General features: G+C 44.4%; 1 protein-coding gene across 1 annotated transcript in view; it reads right to left on the bottom strand.

Moving 5' to 3' along the window:
• Positions 1–1,976: 1,976 nt before the first annotated feature.
• Positions 1,977–20,585, bottom strand: part of AK8 (adenylate kinase 8) — an 87,019-nt gene continuing 68,410 nt past the window's right edge. Inside the window, exons 12-13 of the mRNA XM_006029800.2 lie at positions 5,257–5,337; positions 1,977–2,691 (exon numbers count right to left, since the gene is read on the bottom strand). Of these exons, the coding sequence (XP_006029862.1) occupies positions 2,457–2,691; positions 5,257–5,337 (316 nt within the window). The 3' untranslated portion in view covers positions 1,977–2,456. The remainder of the gene's footprint in view (positions 2,692–5,256; positions 5,338–20,585) is intronic.

The following is a 20,585-nucleotide window of genomic DNA, read 5'->3' as shown; positions in this document are numbered from 1 at the left end:
GCACTTCAGGCCCGCTGCAAACCCTTGGGGGTTGACCACTGACCTGAGACTCCATGCACAGACATGCCAAGTGCATTTCAATGAGATGAGCTCTTTTTCTCAGTTTCTATGGAACCAGCAGAGCGGAACTAATATAGCATCCGCATATAGATGAAAGAATGGAGAGGAAAAAGGGCTTTACAGCTAAATTAATTAAGCAGATGTACCTGTCTAATTAAAGATGCACCGTCCCTTTTGTACCCGTGCCGCAGTGCAAACAGTATTTAAATACATTCTCAACCCATTTCATCTATCAAAATATTTAGTAGAACACTCAAATGGAGGTGATATTAGCACGGCGAGTTCTCCATGTATTATTAATAGACGAGCGTCCAATTATGCACGGACGCTACAGTAGATCTTTATATCCGCTGCAGAAACACAGCTGCCCAAGTCACATTTGTAACGGGGGAACGGGAACAGATGCAAAGGCTCAGCCATAGGGGAAGGTCCTGCAGTCAGGCCCCAGCACCGTGAAGGAAACTACAGCAACTATTAGATCTGGAATTTCCTGGCATCAAACCCAGGAAGGACTCCAGCCCTGCTGGTGCCAGAAGGTTTTGCTTTCTTAGATTCCAACTGCAGAGCCTTCAGCTGAGTGTCTCAACGTTGCCCAAGAGATTTGGATGCCCAGTTTGCAGTCATTTTAAGCTACTGGGAGGCTCTGAAATTTTCAGCCTTAAACTCTGATTATCAGAATCCCAAATATCCACACCACTGTAGTATCCCCTGGGCTATTTGCATAGAAAGGGCCTTGGTTAATACAGTCTGCAGATGCAGGGAGAGGAGTTTTCAGGCGCTTTTCTGCCAGTTTGGGCAAAATCTTGCACAAATGTGCTCATAAACAGTCACAATGTTACAGCAGCTTCTTCAGAGTGATCTGGAAGAGGCAGAAAAGGTCTGGGGAATAGGGGCTCTTAGGGGGCAGCATGGCAGGGTGACGGGTTTCTTGCCATACTGTCTAGAGAGCCAAGTTTCAGTAGGAAAAGGTGGAAGCTCCCTTTGGCCCTTTCCAAGGTGCCTTTTATTTTCAGTGCCTTATTTGCAGGGACAAATTATATTGAGTTGCATGGGGGATGGAAACCCACCCAAGCAGAAAAACCGGCAACTAAAGGAGTCTCTTCCTGTTTTCTCTCAGTGTCTGCAGACAGCTGCTACACTTGGCAAAGGAACTTGGACCCAACATTTCCACGGTTAAAGAGCAGTGTAGAGTAACTAAATCTCAAAGGTCTTCTAGTGAAGACACGCTTACCTCAAGTAGCAGCTCTGGTTGGATCCAGAAAGCATTTGTATCAGCCCCAAGCACATGGTCACCGGCTGCTCCCAAGCTACAGCTGACCCAGCTGCACTCATTTAAAGGCAGTAACAGGTGTGGTGCTCAATCAGCGAGGCTCTGGGGCAGGAGAGTCTGCTGCTGAAGCCTGGATTTTTGCCCCACAAGGGCAGAGGGTGCCAGCAAACAGTCTCTACAGCCTGGCCCCTGTTCCACTTGCCTGTGCAACGGAGGGACCTGGAACCCACTTTTTGTGATAACAGACATTTCTGTTTTACTTCCATGTGCTCTGGGCCTTTCTTCTGAGCCTGCCCTAGTCGCTCTATTAGGACTTACCATGCTGCAATGCCAGGTATTTTCACCCCTGCATTATCTAAACTTAGAACACGCTTCACTGACAGGGGGATGAAAGTGCCTGTATCCTGCCTCTGATACAACTGCCATGGTTGCTATCTTGAGGGGAGCTTTATGGACCCAACTTTTCCGAGGCCTAGGGCCACCTGTTTTGTCACGCCTAGAACAGTGCGATTGCAACCCCCCTCTCCTGATCTGTATTCATTCCCCCATCTGTTGCTGCACAGCCTTTTGGAGGTACTGATCGTGACTCAAGACCTGTGCATTTGAAACAGTTTTAATATTCCAAACATGCATGCTACATGTGTGCTCTGTACTTGAGACAACGCTGCAGTTTTCACACATGGCACTGAATGTTCATTAAATGTTTTCACACGTTTTATTGAATCCCCGCACTGGCAAAGGACAAGAGGGGAGGGGTTAAATTTTTCCAAAAAGAACAAACTTCCTTACCCATGCCACTTAGTGCCTGGGATCATAACCACAAAGGCCTTGAACCAGCTAAACATTTTGCCATAGATGCTGTCACTTTATTTTCTGCACTTCACTTAGATATAGCTAGTTTGAGTCCTAGATGTCTTGCCCTAGCCTACTGCTCTAACAACTGGCTTGCAAATCCTGCGAGGAACCTTGAAAACCAAACAGACCTTTCACTTAAAAGAGTTCACAAAAACAGTTCCTACTAATTGCGAGCCTTTGCAATTATTTAATTATCCTCAAATCTGGGGCCAAAATCATCAACTTGCCTGCTTATCAGCTTGGCTTAGCTACAGCTCTTATTCTTTCTAGGTCAGGACTTCTGTGGAAGGGGTTTAATGATACAGCTCTCTATATACTCAAAGACAACATGAGGGTCTTGGTCAGCATTGATGTAAAAGGCATTTTCATAAAACTCTTCCAGGTCCTTGATGTCTCTGTAATAGATTTCCAGACGCATCTCAATCTTTCCTTCTAAGTCTTTAGGGTTCTGCCTGAGACGGGCTTGGATGTCTGGAGAGGGAGCTGGTTTGTATGTAATGTGGTATCTAGAGATAAGAGACAAAGCCCATTTCAGTTTATATTGACAAGCCGGGAAGCGACAGAGCTTACCAATACATCCTTTGCTTTCGCTCATCTGTGTGTTTTCTTCTTGCAGGTGGAACTCAGTAACTTGCCAAAATGCTGGGTTCCAAAAAAAGAAATTGGGAAAATTTAGGACAAGTGACTTGGTGGTGTTACTGCCAAGGATACCTGACAGATGAGAGGTTTTTCTGGCAGCGACCCAGGTCCTACATGGTGAATGGGTATGATCAGCCCCAATGCAACCGCCATGCAAGTATACACTGCAGCAACTACTGCTCCTTTCTACAGATTGCAAGAAGCAATCTGAATTCCTTTGACAGCTTTAAGGGCTTCCCAAATTTCAACTGTTGCAAGTGCCAGATCCAGATTCAATTGTTCTAGTTTCTACGTCCCAATCTTGGACTCCTGTTCTGTCCCCAACCCTCACTTGCACAGGTCCTCTGCACCCATCTCTTCCACAAAGCCACAGGGGGAAGTTAGCTGCCAGGAGACCAGGCAATTACAAGGCTGGCTGACAGCACATTTACAGCTGATCAGCCCGAGAGATTCTTGAAGGAACAGACATCACTAATTAAAGTCATGATGCTTTTCAAATGGCTGCTGGACCCATCTTCTCTCCTGATAACATGCTATTCCCCTTCTTGATTTCCAAAGGTTTTCTAGATTATGAAACCCTGAAAGGGGTTGTACAGAATACAGCTGGTGCAGAGTATCCTCCACTCCTGCCCTCTATCATGGGTAGGATACCAGGCAGAACAGGTTATGTCTTGTCAGCTTTTCTATGACATATGAAGGTAAATCAGATTTGTGTTTTCCAGGATTACGCGCTGGTGTCACAGAGTTAGGATTTATGATTTCCAAAGGGTCGGGGGTTGGCTTTACTGTCCCACTAGCAAAGTTCTCTTCATCCACGTGGCAGCGTTTAGCAAGCCAGAGAGTGGTGTTTATCATCTGAACCCATGCAGTAACACTGCAACCGAGTTTGGCTGGTGGGGGCAGTGAGGACCAGAACATGCTGTGACCATGTTTGCAAACCATGCAACAACCTTAGAAAGGACATTATACAAGCTAATTTGCGAAAAGGGGCTTAGACTTGATGCCAGAATCAGGCTATTTCTGATTGATCATCTCTTTTGCTTTAATGAAAAAAAAAAAGTTTCTCTCTCTTACTTGATCACATCAAAAGCAAGTCTGATTTGCAAAAGATTTTCATGCAACATGGTGGGAAACATGGAGAAGCAAGAACAAAAAGCAGAATCCTCCTCTACAGAGAACTTCAACACAGCTCCGGCTAAGAAACTGTGGTGGGTACTACATGTTCATCCTACCTTAGTGTAGCTTAGAATAGAGCTGAAGGCTAGTCCACGCTCTGTATGGCACTGGATCCAGTGACACAGGTTTAGCATAATGGCTAGGATTAGATGTAGCATCTGAAACAATTCAATTCACACTGAATTTGGAGAGAATAAAACCGAGACTCTGGAAGATGGAAAGCGTGTTAACTGGAGCAGATACTGTACAAGCTAATCCTAATGATAAAAGATGCAAAGATGTGGGAATGATTTGCTCCATGGTATTAATTTCTTCTGAATAACTGCATCCCTCATTACTAGCACAAAAGGAGAAAGAACAGTTATAGCAAATTAATGTTGCATCCAGAGTGAAATGTCTGAATAATAGTGTACCACTTTGGCATGAATAGAATATTTATATCCTCAACTGATGAGGACTAGGAGTCCAAAAATTCCCAGCATTTGGTACTGATTCAGTAAGACACACTGAGGCAAGGACTCTGGAATATTTTAATGGCGACCAGGGATAAGGAGAGGGTTAATCCTGCTCACAAATTAGATTTGCCAATAGCAAAAACAGGGCACAAGTACAGTGCCACTTCTGGTGGGAAGTGAGGAAGAGAGATCGCTGTTGTTTTGCTCTCACAACAGGTAGGGTGGATCAGTCAGTGCAGTGTGAACACCACTGACCCAACCCGCTGGAGTGACTGCCAGCAAGAAGAGCTGTCATATGTGCAACATTTCACATTTCCAGTGGTTCAAACAGAAGTCTGATCTACTGACTAAGAGAAATACATGAATACCTCCCAGTACACTGAGCCATCAGGGAGAATGGGGAAGGAAAATGCAGCAAGATCTCCATCTCGCTCTGTTGGAAAGCCTCCAAGCTTCAGGAGCAGGCAAAAGCCATCTCCTTTTATTGCAGACTAGGTTACAGACATCTTCCGTTAGCATTATTTTGTCAGCCAATTTAACTGATCAGTGAGAGTCTGACCAGTTGCTGCTGCGGATCTCACTATCAGGGATTTAAAACGGCACCTTTCTGACTGAGAACTGGAACTTCTGGCATGGGGCCTTGGTACCTGAGGGCTATGAATATTTGAACTCAAATTTTCAGGATTCCCAATGCAAGACCACAGCCTTCTTGATTTTCCTTAGCCTTCTATGAAGTCTATCAGAAGCTTTCATCTTGCTGACAGCCTTACAAATTGTCAAACATGAGACATTAGCACTAACCTTTCTCCCGTGGCTGGATCAATCCTCCGCTGAGCCAGACGTTCCATGATAGATTCATAAGGGAGATTCAGGAAAAATACCCTATTGTAGAAAAACAGTCACAAACGGCATTAAGACCTTCAGATCAGCAAGTGGAGCCTTCAGCACATGAATCAATACTTACCCTACAGGAACGCATGCAAAATGACAAGGAAATGATTGTGAACATCTCAGGTGTCAGTAGCAAAAATCACAAGTGTCTGCACAGGAGTTAGTCTCTCTTTTTTTCCCACCGCATCCTGGTCTTGCACCTTTTACTCAGGATGCTCACCTCAGGATGGGAAGCTCATAAGAACAGCGCGATGCAGGTCTCGTGCATCACTTCACATCCTATCAGTGTCTCACAGATGACTAACAGGAGACAATTCCTTATTTCCACAGTGCGCAAAAGCAAAAGTCAGGGGTTTCCTGCTTCACATGCAGTCTGATGGTCAGTTTTACCCCTGAAGTTTCTCAGATGCTGCTCATTACACCCTCCCAACCATACAGATCCTACCTTGCCAACTATACAGATATTCTGCAAGTCGGATGGAAGATCATTCCAATGCTTGGCCTTTCCCTGGATTGTCAGGGATAGGAAACCAGCTTGTTTTGTAATACAGACTGGTGTAGCAGCATGATGAGTGGCCCCTGACTCGACCGTTTCCCCGTTCCTTACAGCATAACAGCATTAGAAGATAGTTTATCCTCGTGAGAGGTGCCAGTGGCCATCTTACGTATGGTTTCTCTTCCCCTCCTTTGTCTTCCTCCAGAACAATGTACAGTTGCCCTGTCTCAGTCATTTTCCTTAATTAACCTCAGCATAAAGTGTTTATTAATTTTATATTCAGGTTCAAACTGTTAGGCAGGAAATTCTCACGGTGAAGTTTCTGGAGAGCGGATGTAAACTGCTAGGCTGTACAACACTCCACCAACTTTACTGAAATGCAACAGAAAACGAGATCTTTCACACAGGTCACATTTAACAACGTCTTAAGAACAAGAACAATTAAAAAAACCTCTCTTTGAAACTGGTGGAAATACATTTTTACCAGAAACAAAGGACTGTGGGCTTTAAAATACGGCTTTATTTATCACACAACTTCTCCTTCTACTGCCTTCAAGGCCAGTCCTACCATTTTCATTTTTTGTCTAACTCTCTCAAAAGATACCGTATGTTTAGACATTCACCAAAGGAATATTTTACGCTGACTGGGTGGGATCAGACCAGATGAAAGGCTGAGCTTTACCTTGGCATGCACATAACAGATTACCAGAATCCTTTGTAGGACTTAAAGTTATGAAAATCATCTCTCTCTTCAAATGTTTACAGATAATGACTTCTATTCACATTGTGGTAACAAAATAACAGCCAGGAATAAAACATTCAAGATCTGGGAGATTCCAAAGACAGGGAAAGAACAACAGTTTCAACAGTCTTTTATCCCTTACACTCTTAACATTTTGTTTTTCTTTGTTTCTGTTGCCCGACAATGGCACAAAAAAATGTGATTGTCAGAACGGGTAACATCTGATGATGCATCTCAAGATGAATATTCTAGTAGAGAGGAACAACCGTTATACAGCCATGATAATTGATACAGCTCCCTATTATATTCTGAAATAAACAAAAGCGTTAAAGGATTATAACCTGGCATATCAAGAAAGCTTGTCGTAATTCATAGTTACTAACTCAAAAAATATTACGGGATTTGAAACGGAAGAGCCTAAAAACCTGCACTTAAAAAGCTGCCAACAAAATGAACTCTGAAAGCCTTGTCTGAGATTCCCTTCTTTTTCATACAGGATGCTTCTTATTATCCAGCCTGGTGTCACCATTAAAGAAAATTGTGCGAGGAAGGTATAGGAAACTCTGCTTAGACATCGCTGCTGAGATGTGTTTTTCCCCCCCAAAACAACACATGGCAGAATACAGCATATAACATCCCAGCCTCCAAAGCTGATGGCCTTGCCAGAGCAAGGGCACGGCGAAGCGTCTATACTGTGCATGCCCCCAGACTTAGACAAATATTTCATGCTCCAGGGCTGGCCACTTAAAATCATACATGAGAAGTGAATTCAGTTGGAACGAGTAAATAAATAAATAGAATTAAAGGAAAAATATAAGTAGTGGCTGCATTTAAAATGCTTCTAATTACAGCGCTTTTGCCAGTTGCAGAGTGGTTTCTTGCACGGATACGGTCTCGTTGTTCAACTCAGTGGACAATTTAGCCCATCATGAGGAATACGGGGAGTGGTTATTTAAACCAACCTACTGGGCACATCTGCACGTGCATATTAATGCCACGTGATACATTCCAGCGCTTGTTGTGCTGGCATTTATTGCTCCTGGGCACTGCATTTACACATGCACCCAGGACTGCAGCAAGCTGAGCTGGGTTGGAGCAGCCCTGGCTGGCAGGAGACCCAGGAGGTCAGCCTGCCAGCCCAGGGCTGCTCCAACTTGGCTCAGCGTACTCCAGAGGGGTGGCTGGGGCATGAGGGTGCTCCTGCAGCCCCCGAGCTGAAGCACCCTCATGCCCCAGCCAGCTAGGTCAGCAATGGTGATGTGTGCACGTGCACCCCCTGACAGGCCATGCTCCCCGCTCAGGCGACAGGCAGGAGGAGCAGGCAGGAGTGCTGGTGCCCCCCCTGTGAGTGCCAGCTGGGGAGTGGGAGCTCCACGGCCACTTCTGAGAGCACCACAGCTGCTTCCCAGCCAATGCCCCTCTCCCAATCGGCGCAATCGGGCATGGGGAGACACCCCCCCAGTCGCTGACTGGTCACTGATGGGGCACGTGCCCCCCCTGACTAAGGCAGCACCAGTCGCCCATGCAGGTCAGCATCTACACATGCACTGCTGTGGAGTAAGACATTCTGCAGCAAGATAGTACTTCTATTTACAAGTACAACCCTGCTGTGGAGTTTACTAGCTTACTCCGGCCTAAAAGGGCCACACATGTAGAGGTTGAGATATTTACTGCGGAGCTAATTAGTCTAGCCTGCAGTAAATGCTTGTGTAGATGCACCCGCTCTGTAGCTACCTCTTTAGCACATAATGATTCTCCTTCAATTTAGATAACTGTTTCTGAGCAACAACTCCCAATCTCCACCCACACATCAGTTTCTTCTGGGTCCTGTGATTTTGGTGAGGCAGCTTACTAGCCCCTCTGATTGTCAAGACGTTATTGCTGGAAGATTTTTGTATGGGATCATTCACAGCTACAGACTGTTCTGTCCACAGGGATTGAGCCAGCATGCACTGAAGTCAACGAAGAGCTCAGTTAACTGTGGATCACACCTATAGCCTGGCTCCTTACTCTTGAAGAATGCAAATTGTTCACACATGTGTTCTCCATAAAACCATCCTAAAAACCCAGCCTCTCTTTGTGTGCTGCAATGCACTGCATCTTCTATCAAGGGAAATTTGCAAGAGACGCCACTGTGGTTGGAAGGCAGGAAGGCAAGGATAAGTAGCTTAATATCAAAGAATAATACATTATAGTGATAGACTAGCATCTAGTACAGCTTCTGTTTCAGAGCTGGCAAGCTGCTAGTTTAATTATGCAATATGTGTCATTGAAAAATACTGAACAGTGGTTATGGCATATATTAGAAAAGAGCTGAATGATGTGGGATATAGAATCTTTCTCCTTTTTATCATCGATTCAAATCTGACCCAAATCAGCAGCAACCAAAACTGCTAACTTCCATTTACAGTTTGGCGGGGGTGAGTTAAATGATATAATTGGATAGATGCTCTCGCTACAATCCCCTTTGGACAAATGTCCCCATCTCTCCCACTGGTTGCCAAGTCAGAGGCCAAAGACTGAGTGGAAACACAATGGAGACTGTATTATTCTCCCTCCTCTACCGGTGGTTCCTCCAGATCAAAGCTGAGACACACTGTCTGAACAATATGGGGGAAGTACATGTTCCATCGACTTATTATGCACAAAGAAGATGTAAGGCTCCTGTGCTGTCAGTCCAGCTCTCACAAGCAATAAAACCCTAAGCAAAAATGCTAGAAGGAAAGAACTGAGATAAGCAAGAACCCTGCCTCCTTCCCTCTGCATCTCACATAACTAGCCTAGACTATTAAAGTTTCAGGATGCAGCAGTAAGGCTCAGTTCCACAGTCTGAGAAGTTGGATGGTAGCCATTGCTGTCTATGAATATAGACACTGTTGTCTATGTTGTCTATCTGTTTTGATGGTCAGCCCATCCTTGAATGCTAATGAGACTTACTGGGCTTCTGAAGGCTGTCAGGCAGGATGCTGTCCTGTCCATATCAATGGTGGCAGAATCATGACCAGTGACACGACAAACACAATAGTCTGCACTTGAATTGTGACTGAACTGCCGGAGATGCTGTATGTCACAGCCTACAAGTCAGATCAGTGCTCCTCTTGGTTAGTGCAGACAACTGGGAAAGCAATGAGTCCATGTTTAGAGATGACATCTAACACTTCTCTTCAGAAGGAAAAGGTACCGGCTGCTTTTAAAGAAGTCACGGTTCATCCTTTGCTCATCTCTTGATATGGATACTGGCCCCAATTATTGGTCTGGACACTTCCTTATTTTCAAGGACTCTTAAGCAATTGTGGCAAAACATTTTGAGCAGCATCTAATGTTCTTAGGTCTCCTTGCCTCCAGTTCCTTTCGGCTTTAGGCATGAGTATACTGTAGAGGCTTAGCGGTTGCATTTGTGGATATTCTCCTCATGAGAAATGAAAATCAGGTAACCGTCTCATTTCTATTGACTTGAATGGAGTTACTCCAAATTTATTCTGCTGTAGCTGAGCCCAGACTCTGGCTCTCCTTGTCATCAAGGAATGTGTTGATCTGCATCCTTAAAAGAAATCTAAATAAATGAGTAACTTTTTATTATTTAAGAAATAAAACAGATTACAGATGGAAATCTCAGAGGCAGAATTCCCTCTCCCTGGGGCCCAATTATAGGCAAGTAAGGACCAAAGACAGGAGACCACTGGTGTTCTTGTAGCAACCTTGGGTTTGGACCAAGTTTGCAGTGAAGTTAGAAAGCTTGGGTTTTTCACAATTCTTTGCCACTTTTAATGCAGCATTTTAACTTTTAAGTTGAAACTGCAACTTTAAAAATAGCAGGCGATTCATCTTTTTCTCCTTTTTTTTTTTTTAAAGTCCTATATATCTTCCCTTTTGCACTCAGGTACCAGCTGCCGTATTCCCATTCTGCGCGGTCTGCACTCCATAAAAAAAAGAGGCCCCTGCTGGCCATTTCTTGTTTAAAACTGTGCATAATTGATAGTGGCAAATCTACCCCAGCTGTGTCTAAAACCTCTCCAGGGGCAAGAAAAACACTCTCTATGACTGTCATTAACTACTAAATTAGCAAGCGCTCCTGGCAGTTTACAACGCACCACATCAGTCTGCTTTAAAGAGAAGGATGCGGAGATCAAATTCCTGTGTGATCTTAAAGTTACGGCAAACTTTGCTGTCAGAACTTTAAATGCCCCCCAGCTGAATCTGGGGCAGGGGAAAAAAAAAACAAACACAAAAAAAACCCCCTTACCAACTTTTCCAAGGCAGACAGACAAATAGAGATTGTCAAAATCAGTGTTGGGAAGTTAGAAAGTGGAGCCATTGACAAGGCGCAATGCATCTAATGGGATAAGTAGATACAAGTACAACAGACTGAATTCCCCAGCAGCTTACATTGTCTTGAGCTATGGCAGAATCCCCAGCGGACAGGAACTCTGCCCAGAGGACTTGGTTCCAGCTGTGCAGTGGCCACAGTTCTATTTACTGAGATAAGAGGCAGCGCTAGCTGAAAAGCAGGTGAGGCAGCTGAGAGTGTACTGATGCAGCAGCTCTGACAAAGCAGCCCCCTCTTCACCCTGTGGAGCGCCTATGTGACCACTGGCACAAATGAAATCTCCTCCCTTTGGCCCACAAAAGAGAGCCCTGGTGGGCAAAGAAGACAACACCTCAGTTTTTACAAAGCAGCGGGAAAGCCCTGGGGTATTGTGGGCTCAGGTGGTGCCGGGTGATGTATTTTACACCTCCCTCCATCAGCACTGCTGGGGTTGGCTAAGTTGCATGGCCTGTGGTCAGAAGCAACCCAAATGCTCTAGTTTAAAAAGGTTTCGAAAAAAGCTCTTTACAAAAACACGTTGTGTGGAGCAATCCTAGGAAAAGCCCCTGATCGTATCACCCCATGCTGGATCAGGTCAGGTCTAACCAGCCAAAGCAGAGCCTGGTTGGGGCAGCGAAGGGTTTAGACATAAGGGCATGTCTACACTGGACAAGAAACAAAAAAAGAAAAAGCTTTTTAACTTGGCTTGGTTCTCCTGAGTTACCTAACTCTGGTTAAAATAGCAGTGGAGACAAGGCAACTCAGGTGAGCAGCTCAAATTAAAGCCTGCAGGGAAGCCTGGGGCTGCACTCAAGCTGCAAACCTCAGTTAAAACCCTCTGCTATTTTAACCTGAGCTAGCTAACTTGGGCTAGTCAGCTCTCAAGAATGCATGCTCCTTAGCTACACAGACATACCCCGAAACAGCCCCAGACCAACGGTGGTCACTGAAGGTTACATGCCATTTCTCAATCATCTAAGTGCTCGCTCCAGTGTCTTGGGCACATTTCGGTTTTGCTTTGACAAGCTACATCCCTATAATTCCCTCTGAAAGTTCAACCGGCTACACAGATGCAACCCCCCCCTTTTTTTTCTATCTTGTTTAAGCCCCCCTCAGTGTGGGTGTAAACTCCGGGTATTGCCGCCGCTGGGACCCACCTCATAAACGTTTCAATGTGGTTGTACCACTGACCAGACTCTATTCTTCTTTACTTCCTGCCCCAAATATTGCTGCTACATTGGTCCTTAGTGATGGCTGAAGCTGCTTCTATTTATCCCTTGCTGCCGTAAGAGGAATGTTGTGTGGCTTAATTCTCTTGTGTCTTTGAAATGCTTGGAGATCCTCTGATAAAAGATGCTTTACAGGAAACAATTTTACCCTACTGGTTTTAACCACAAAGTAAAATGCTTTGTATGAGTTCGCCAATGCAGCTTACGCTAATTAGCCCAAAGCTTTCTATCAATGAACTTCTGTAATACTTCATTTGATGTCCAGCTATTTCCAGACACTGTATCCTTCTCTTTAAACATACGTTTTTGTCAAGTAGCTACAAAAGGCAGCTAGATGGGGCACTAATTTTCTGAAACTGGCCTCTGTCCAAGACAGCAAAATGAACAGCTTTCTTTCTGGTTTACAGGCATCCTACTCTATCAATGAGCCACTAACGTAGGTCCAGGACCTAATCAGATGGCGCTCACTCCCATACACCCAGAGCATCTCTACTGAGATACACTCCAACTCCAGCCACACAGGCAGCCAAAATACCAGCAGCCTCCCATACCATCCCACCCCATTCTGCTGGTCACCAAGACTATCTCCTCCTCTACTGAGATACACTCCAACTCCAGCCACACAGGCAGCCAAAATACCAGCAGCCTCCCATACCATCCCATCCGTTTTGCTGGTCACCAAGACCATCTCCTCCATGCTGAGAACTGATGTGGCTTTGCTAGGTAATCATCAGTGCCTGCTTATTTTGTGGCGCACTGAGCTGCATCTTCAGCAGGTATAAAATCAGTGTCATGCCAGGGACGTCAACAGAGCTATACAGATTTACACCAGCTGAGAATCTGGTCCCCTTTATTTTATCAGGGAAAGCTACTCAATACAAAAATGGTCTGAAGAATTATCTGCTGTGCAAATGTTATATAAGCATGCTGAAAAGCGCGCGCACACACAGAGCAAGTGTTCCCATTCTGGGGGCTTCAATGCATTTTTTAAAGCTTCTTTTGAGAACTCAGCTTTAACCCCTTGTACACCTAATCAGGGGCTTGGATGCATCAGTATCTCCATTCCAAGCGGCTTTACATTTTTTTCCCCTCATTTTTATTCTTTGCCTCCCTCTTACTCTCAGCTGTTATTCCAGCATCTTTGCATTCCCCCTGGAGTTCATTCCAGTGGTGCTTTATGAATCACAGAGTAAGATGGCAGCAGGAGCTGCTTTAGAGTAATGCGGAGCTGGCACAGTTTCCGCTATCTGTATGCTTAATCAAACCTTGTTTCAAGATAGTCTAAAGCCTCCTCTACCCCAAGGCCTGAGGTCAAGAAACTGAATCCATTCCCCAAAGTGTACTCTGGGCTCCTCAGAAGCTTATACCGCTCCCCTCCAATAATTAGGTTCTGTCGAGCAAAATTGTGAGCCGCGCGGGACATTTAGGACTAAGGACCGGCAAACTTGTAGCAGAACTGATGTCCTTGTTACCTGTTTGCAGCCTTTTCATTAGTACCTGCTGTTCCTAACAACAAAGAGCTATTCTGGGTTTCCTTTTAAGCAAACTATCAAATTTATCAAAAATGGTGTGTAATCCTTGCTACTACAATGAAATATTACATTAATGTTTTCCCCAAAATGATATAAACAATATTTTGTGTTCTTGGTAGGATATTCGGTTATAATATAAAATAAATAAAAGAAATGACACCAAAAAGTGTGCTGTTTGGGGGGTAGGGGGAATGAAAGAATGGATTCTAATGTGTCATCTTATATATGTGTCAAAGGAAACCAATTTCATAATAGGGAATAAAAATTCCCTGTTTAAATACTGTCAAATATATCCTCAAATCTAATAGGGTTCACTTCTGGGGAAAAGAAAACTAAATCTGATTAAATATTAATATGGAGTAGTATTAATTAAGAGAGAAAAAAGTCCATCAAGAGAACCCCAATATGTTTACTGTGTCCCCAGGAAGCTGGAAAATTTCACAATCAAGTGTGTAAATGTTCTAAAAAAGGGTCCTGAATATTTTATGAATATTTGTCATAAAACAGAAATAATAACCACTGTGCAGAGCTATTAGAATTAATATTTATGCTGCCCGCCATGAAATATTCATGGGGACAGAGAAAGGGGGGCCCGTAAGACAAGAATTAATTTACATTGGGCTCGGTTTACCCGCTGGCTTGATGTTTAAAGACGGGTTGACAAGCCTCCATATGAATCCGTCAGTCACTTTCAGCAGTAGGTGGGGTGAAGGCAGGAGAAGGCGGAGGGGGGGGAACGGGCCCAAGCTGCTGACAGCTCACAGATTGAGTTTCTGACAGCCCTTAAAAAACCTAAACGGCCCCCCACCTTTTTTTCCTTCTTCCATTGCCCAAGGCGCTCTGTACTGCCACCGTTCATCCGATCTCCCCTTCCATCTGCTGAAATTAAGGAATTAATGAGCGCTATACACTTTACAGCGGGCCCCAGGAATGTTTACTGGTGATTAAATTATAATGCGGCAGAGCTGTATAATTCATGAACCAATTAAAGGAAGTGTTAGTTGATTTGATGGGATGAGGACGTACAAAAAGCATTTAACTAATAGGGAACCGTGGGCTGCCGGTCGCCTCGGCTTTCTCGGATTACGCGGCTAATTGCTCTGCTTTATAGGGCTGTCACAGATAGCCATGCATATTTCATTGTTCTCAAATACTTCAATTGTTTGCTTTCGTGTCGCTGCTGTAATATGTAGAAGCCCAGCCAAACTTCAGTGTAGTTAAAGCACTACTCCGCAAAAGCAGGTTGCTTTGGGGAGGGCGGGCGAATGAGAAGGGCAGAAGGGGAAGGCTGGCTGACAAAGGAGTAACTTAAAGCCTCAGAGTTAAGTGTCACTCAGCAATTACATGATTAAAAGGTGCAACATACGATAGTCTTTTGTTTTACAACTTTTTGGACACTAATTTTCTATGCTGACTTCACCATGGAGAAAATATTAGTAAACTAAACACTTGATGCCTTTTTTTTTAATAAAATAAAGTAAAATAAAATAAAACAAAATAAAATAAAAAGGCCTAGCAGGAAGAAGCTGAATTGCTATGGTTATCAGGGATAATACATCATGTTTTAGCTTACATGGTTCTGTATTCTGAAATACATGAGAGATGAAGGAGGCTGATTTCCCATCTGGGAGAATGCTCGGTGTCTAATTTAGAGAGCTGCTGAGTCGTGCTAGCAATTCATACCAACAACTTCAGTTTATTACGCAAGGAGTGGGGGAATTTACCATCTCCGCTGTTTTACAAAGCATATTCCCCCCTAGCTGACAGGCCACTGGATTTGATGAAACAGGCCTACCAAAACTCTTAACACCCAATCGAGTAGGCTATTCCAGCAGATGCCTTCATCTAACAAACCAAAAGCGCTAGGCACATACAAATGCATTTATTACTGAAGGAATTAAATGTTACAGGTGAGCAGACAGCTAAAAAATCATGTACAAATCTGTGACAAGTCCAGGAACTCAAACACAACTCAATGCATAGACCCAGCATCACACGGCCCCTTTCCAAGTCATCCTGGAACCTCACACATGCACATCACCTTGGTGCCTAAGCCTGGGAATCACTGACACTAGCTGATGGCATAAATAACAAGCCAGGTAAGACAGAAGCAAAAATTTAACTGGACGACAAGGACATCTAGCTTCAACTGTTCTCTGATGAGATATATTAGCATTTACCTGGTGGAGCAGTGGGCTAATTTTTTACCTTATGCTTTAGTCTGGGTTTTTCAGAGTGCTGTAAACACATTAACTAAGGGCTCCTATACACGTGCAGGGACGCTGCTCCAATGCGCTGATTACAGACTCGATTAATCATGTCCACTGGTAATTACCATGCTCCAGAGTCACGTGCATCAGTATCCCCGCACTGAAAAACGACGGCAGGGTGCTTTAAAGTAAAACTCATTCGATGAGTTTTAGTTCAAAGCGCCCTGGTGCCATTTTTAAGCATGGGGATGCTGATACACGTGACCCTCCCGGCACTTCTAATTAGTGCGGCTCTAGGAGATGCACTAATTAAAATGCCCCCACCCCCACCCCCACCCCACTCCTCCGGGGGCACGTCTATAAACATCCTAGATGATTTTTGTAACACCCCTATCAGAAAGCAGAATGGTCTGGATCATGCCTCTGCCATGGGAAAACCCATTGGGGTTTCTGAGCTCTACTGCAATATATATATAAATAATAACTTGCAGAGTGGGAAATAGATATGGAGCTAAACTCAAAGGCAAGTTTAAAGGGAGCTTAAAGGGCAAGTTTAAAGAGTGCAGAAATCTCCACCTTCTTCTGGACATCTCCGCATGTTACATCAGTTTGGGTTTCTTTTAGACTTAATCAAGTCAGTCCCGTGGCCGGTGCAACCTCTGGGGCACCTTAGGTGCTATTGCATCATTGGTGATTCTTTCAGCAAAGTGACCTGGTGGCACCCATCTCCTCTCCAGGTATGGATGGCTGTTGGCTTACAGGGAGCTCATCCGCCCTTTGACAGGTCTTGTTTTTAGTCCTGCTGTGCGTCCAACCACCCTCCTCATCCAGGCTAGCCCAGGTGGGGATGCCGGTTCAGTCACCGACAACCCAACCACGGAACAGGCTGCACTGGTTGACATGGTACCAGACATTAGACCAAGAGAGGCCTGGCCTGACAGTAACTTAATAATCACACGAGCATTTAGCAACCTGTTATTTACATGCAGGCCCTTTAGTGTGGCTATGAATGTGGTCAACTGACTCTACATGAATAAGTGGCTTTATCAAGCTGAAGTTGGTCATATAAATGGATTTAGACCAATACACATATCATCAAGAAAGGTCTAGGAGAGGAAACCTGAATAAATCAAATTATGCTGTTTCACCCAGTACCTGTGTATCTGGTCCTCATAGGTTAAGGCCCTGCTACACGTTATATATCCTATGCAATAACTGGTTAATCATGCAATAAATTTAGACCAGCCACACTGCTGTAGCAAAGCGGGGGCGGGTGAGACGACCACCCCAGGCACCAAAGCAAAGGGGTGCCAACAGGCACTGCCCAGCTGGGGCAGGGCACAAGACGGAGCTGCAAGTGGCTTGTTCGGGAAGGCGTGGGGATGGAGGGAGGGTGGCTACCGCTGCTGCATGCACTCCCAGGTAAGCATGGGAGAGTGAATACCCCCCAGATCTGTGCGCGGGGCAAGGATGTTCTGCCGCGGTGGGCTTTGCCCTGGGCGCCAAACTTCCTTGCCACGGCACTGCAGCCACAGTAATCATCACACCGTAAAAATGACTGTCCAGCTATAAAAAAGAGCCAACCATCTATAAAGTTAGTGCTTGGAAACGTGTAACAACTCCATAGCTGATTTCTATCCAGTTTTAATTTGAATGTATAGCAGGGCCCTGAGTGACTTGCCTGGGTCATCACCAGAAGTAGGGCATGAATTAAAATGTAAGAGTTCCTGGATTTCTGCCCATGGCTTAAACAACTAAAACATGCTCGCTCATACTGAGATTATGATCTGATTAAGCCATTCTGGGATCCATATTCTGTGGCGTTTGCTTGGCAGCCTATTGCTACAGTGCAATACCATGCGTGGTGGAATCTGAGTTTGAAGCTCACCTTGAACCTTAACTCCCCAGGTTGGCTGCTGACAGGAAACCAGAAGCCGCAGCCCCTGGGGGTGGTTCCTCTAGATGCACTAGTTTCTCCTGGTGGTTTTGTAAGGAAGTTCTACTTAGTGGCCCATCAACACTATAAAAAATAACCTGTAAACCTATTTTGGTCAAAGCATACCTTTTCCTTATTTGCACAGACAGCAAAAGCTGTTATAACCTGCCTCTATCCTTGTTAAGCATCTAGACTAATTTTGGAAGGCCATAAAACATAACACATTTTGGCCACAACTATGTTATGTATTGTGATTTTGCACGGTAGAATCTAACTCTGGCATAAGGCAGAAGACAAACGATGGATTTAGGAGACAGACTTGAGCATGCTCCTCTTGGATAGATAAAACTCTGGCTGGTCCCAGCAGAATATACCTCATTCCTCCTATCAGTGAACCTACAAGGTACTTCTACCAATGATTAAGCAGCCCTAGAAAGCTACTGCTGTGAAGAAACAAATCTAGGAAACGCACAGGCAAGTGGCCAGAGAATTGGAAAGCAGCCAAAACCCGCTGAATTCTGGAGTTTACATCTTCAACTGAAAATACAAGGTCTGTATTTCAGGACTAGTTATTTAGTCAGAGGGACACCGGGGATTTCAAAAAAAGTCCCATAAGGCTAAGAGAAAATGAAACAAGATCTCTCAGAGAAATACCTTGATGGAAATATTTGAGCATGGTCCTGTTGGATAGACAGTATTTCCTGGTTTTTGAGCAATCCAGGAAAGCAATTTGCCAAGTACTCCAGTCTGGTCCAAAGTTGTGATCTAAGCACGTAGCACTCGGGTATCAAGAGAAACAGACCAAATGCCCATTATTTAGTGAAATCAAATTGAGAGCAAGTCAGTTGTTAGAATTTGCAGGCCCCTAAACAAACCCAATAACTAGCAAAGGAGTGAGCTCCCCTATTGTGTAACAAATGCATTTAGTGGCCCCTCACCTGTCATACAGTGCTTTCATTTGCAGCTTGGATTTAAACAGCTGAACAACAGATTTTAACCTAACACTGAATTTCTTTGAATATGCTGGACTGACTTCTGTGCAGACTTGCACTCCATGGAGCCCCACTGAACACGGGGGGGGGAACAATTTTTAATTAAATGCCTCCTCTCCCCTCCCAGCACTTGAAAATGCTGATTTGTCCAAACTGAACTTTTGCATGGGAATGTATCAGTTCCTGCTCTGCCTGATTGGAACCTGGTCTTCCTTATCCCAGGCGAGGGCCATAAGCATGGGGCTACGAAGTCAGGCTCTGTCGTTCCCTTCTGTTGGAGCGGTTCCACTTAACATAAATAATTAAATACCTGTTCTATAGCCCAGTGCTTGGGGCACTCACCTGGGAGGTGGAAGACCCAAGTTCAAGTCTCTGTTCCAATGAATATTTAATTATTTATACCAAGTGGAACAGCCCCAACCACTCCCTGGTCTGAATCAGGCAGAGCATGAAATGGAGCCCAAGTCTCCTGTATCATAAGTGAGAACCCTGCCCACCAAGTGCACGGCTGTTTTGGGTGAGGGGTGATGAAAAAATTTGAACAGCCTTGGTTTCATCTAATATGGCACAGGAAAAGGTTGGAAGTCTCAAAAACTTGTGCAGGACAAGAAAGCCATATCGTCTACCTCTCTACTCAAGTTAGCAAGGCTGTATGTTAAATAAGAATTTAAACTGTTCTCCTTATGCAAAACTATTTAAAGACAGGTCAATGCCTAAGTTGCTAGTTTGCCCCCAATTTCAAATTAGGCCTTAGCTTTAAGTCATTAGCTAAACAGGTAGGCACTGAAGTAAAGGATAATGATACCAGTTACAGAGTCAGGGAAAATTTGCCATTTATCCCTACCGCGTGGCTGAGCAGAATGGAAATCCAATTGCCTGTTCAGGAAGAAAGAAAGGTTAAATCGATTATTTGGGAGAATAAAGATAATGCCGCCTTACGTGGACAGTGCCTGGAATTTGAAATCTGAATCGTTAGATAATCAGCTGGATAGCTATGCATACAACTTAAAGCCAAGGAATTATATGGATGGGTTTAGAATTAAACCCATTACTGGAGCAAACATTTCTACAGCTTGCCAAGATGCACTAAATGTCAATGTTACTCTCCCGGGTGCCTTTATGACATTCTGTCCGCACCTAAGGAAGGGAACTCCCAAGGCCCTGTAGGTATAAACTAAATGACGTTACACACTGTTCCCCCAAATGGAAACTACACCAACATGTAGCCCTTGGAGATTGCACCGTATGCGGTGAAGGGGAGAGGCAAACCACACGCGCAGAACTCGCGTTCTGCCAACAATTGCTAACAGGAGACATCAGAACGTGGCGGTGTCAGGAAATCAGAAGCATCGCAGAAATTATTTTCTTTGTTGTTTTTGAAGTGCCCAGGATACAATCAATCATAAAAAAAACCCTTATATTTTGGCTCAGTATGGAAATGGCTATTTGCATTTCAATATGTTCAACTCATCCTGCCAATAAAAACATGGAACCATGAAGAAGAGATCAGGCCGCTGGAGTGAAAAACAAGAGATGACATCCTGCAGACCTTTCAGATAAAACAGCTCCTTGCTTGTAACATTTCTGTTGACTTCCCAATATTTCTGAATGATTGGGTTTTCAAATGAGATCAGTCAGCATGCAAATAAGGAAACAGGATCAAGACGTCTCCCTTATCTGATTGGATGGGGAAATTATCAAAAGGCCCTTTTTTCATATCAAATTTCCATCACAAAAGGTCAAACTTTCAACTCCCATTACTCTTGCTAACTGCATTTCTCTGTGCCTGCCAGCTC

Source organism: Alligator sinensis, unplaced genomic scaffold, assembly GCF_000455745.1.
Source record: "Alligator sinensis unplaced genomic scaffold, ASM45574v1 scaffold829_1, whole genome shotgun sequence".
NCBI lineage: Eukaryota > Metazoa > Chordata > Crocodylia > Alligatoridae > Alligator > Alligator sinensis.
Note: the sequence above shows the minus strand (reverse complement) of the source record. Positions and strands in the feature narration are given on the sequence as shown.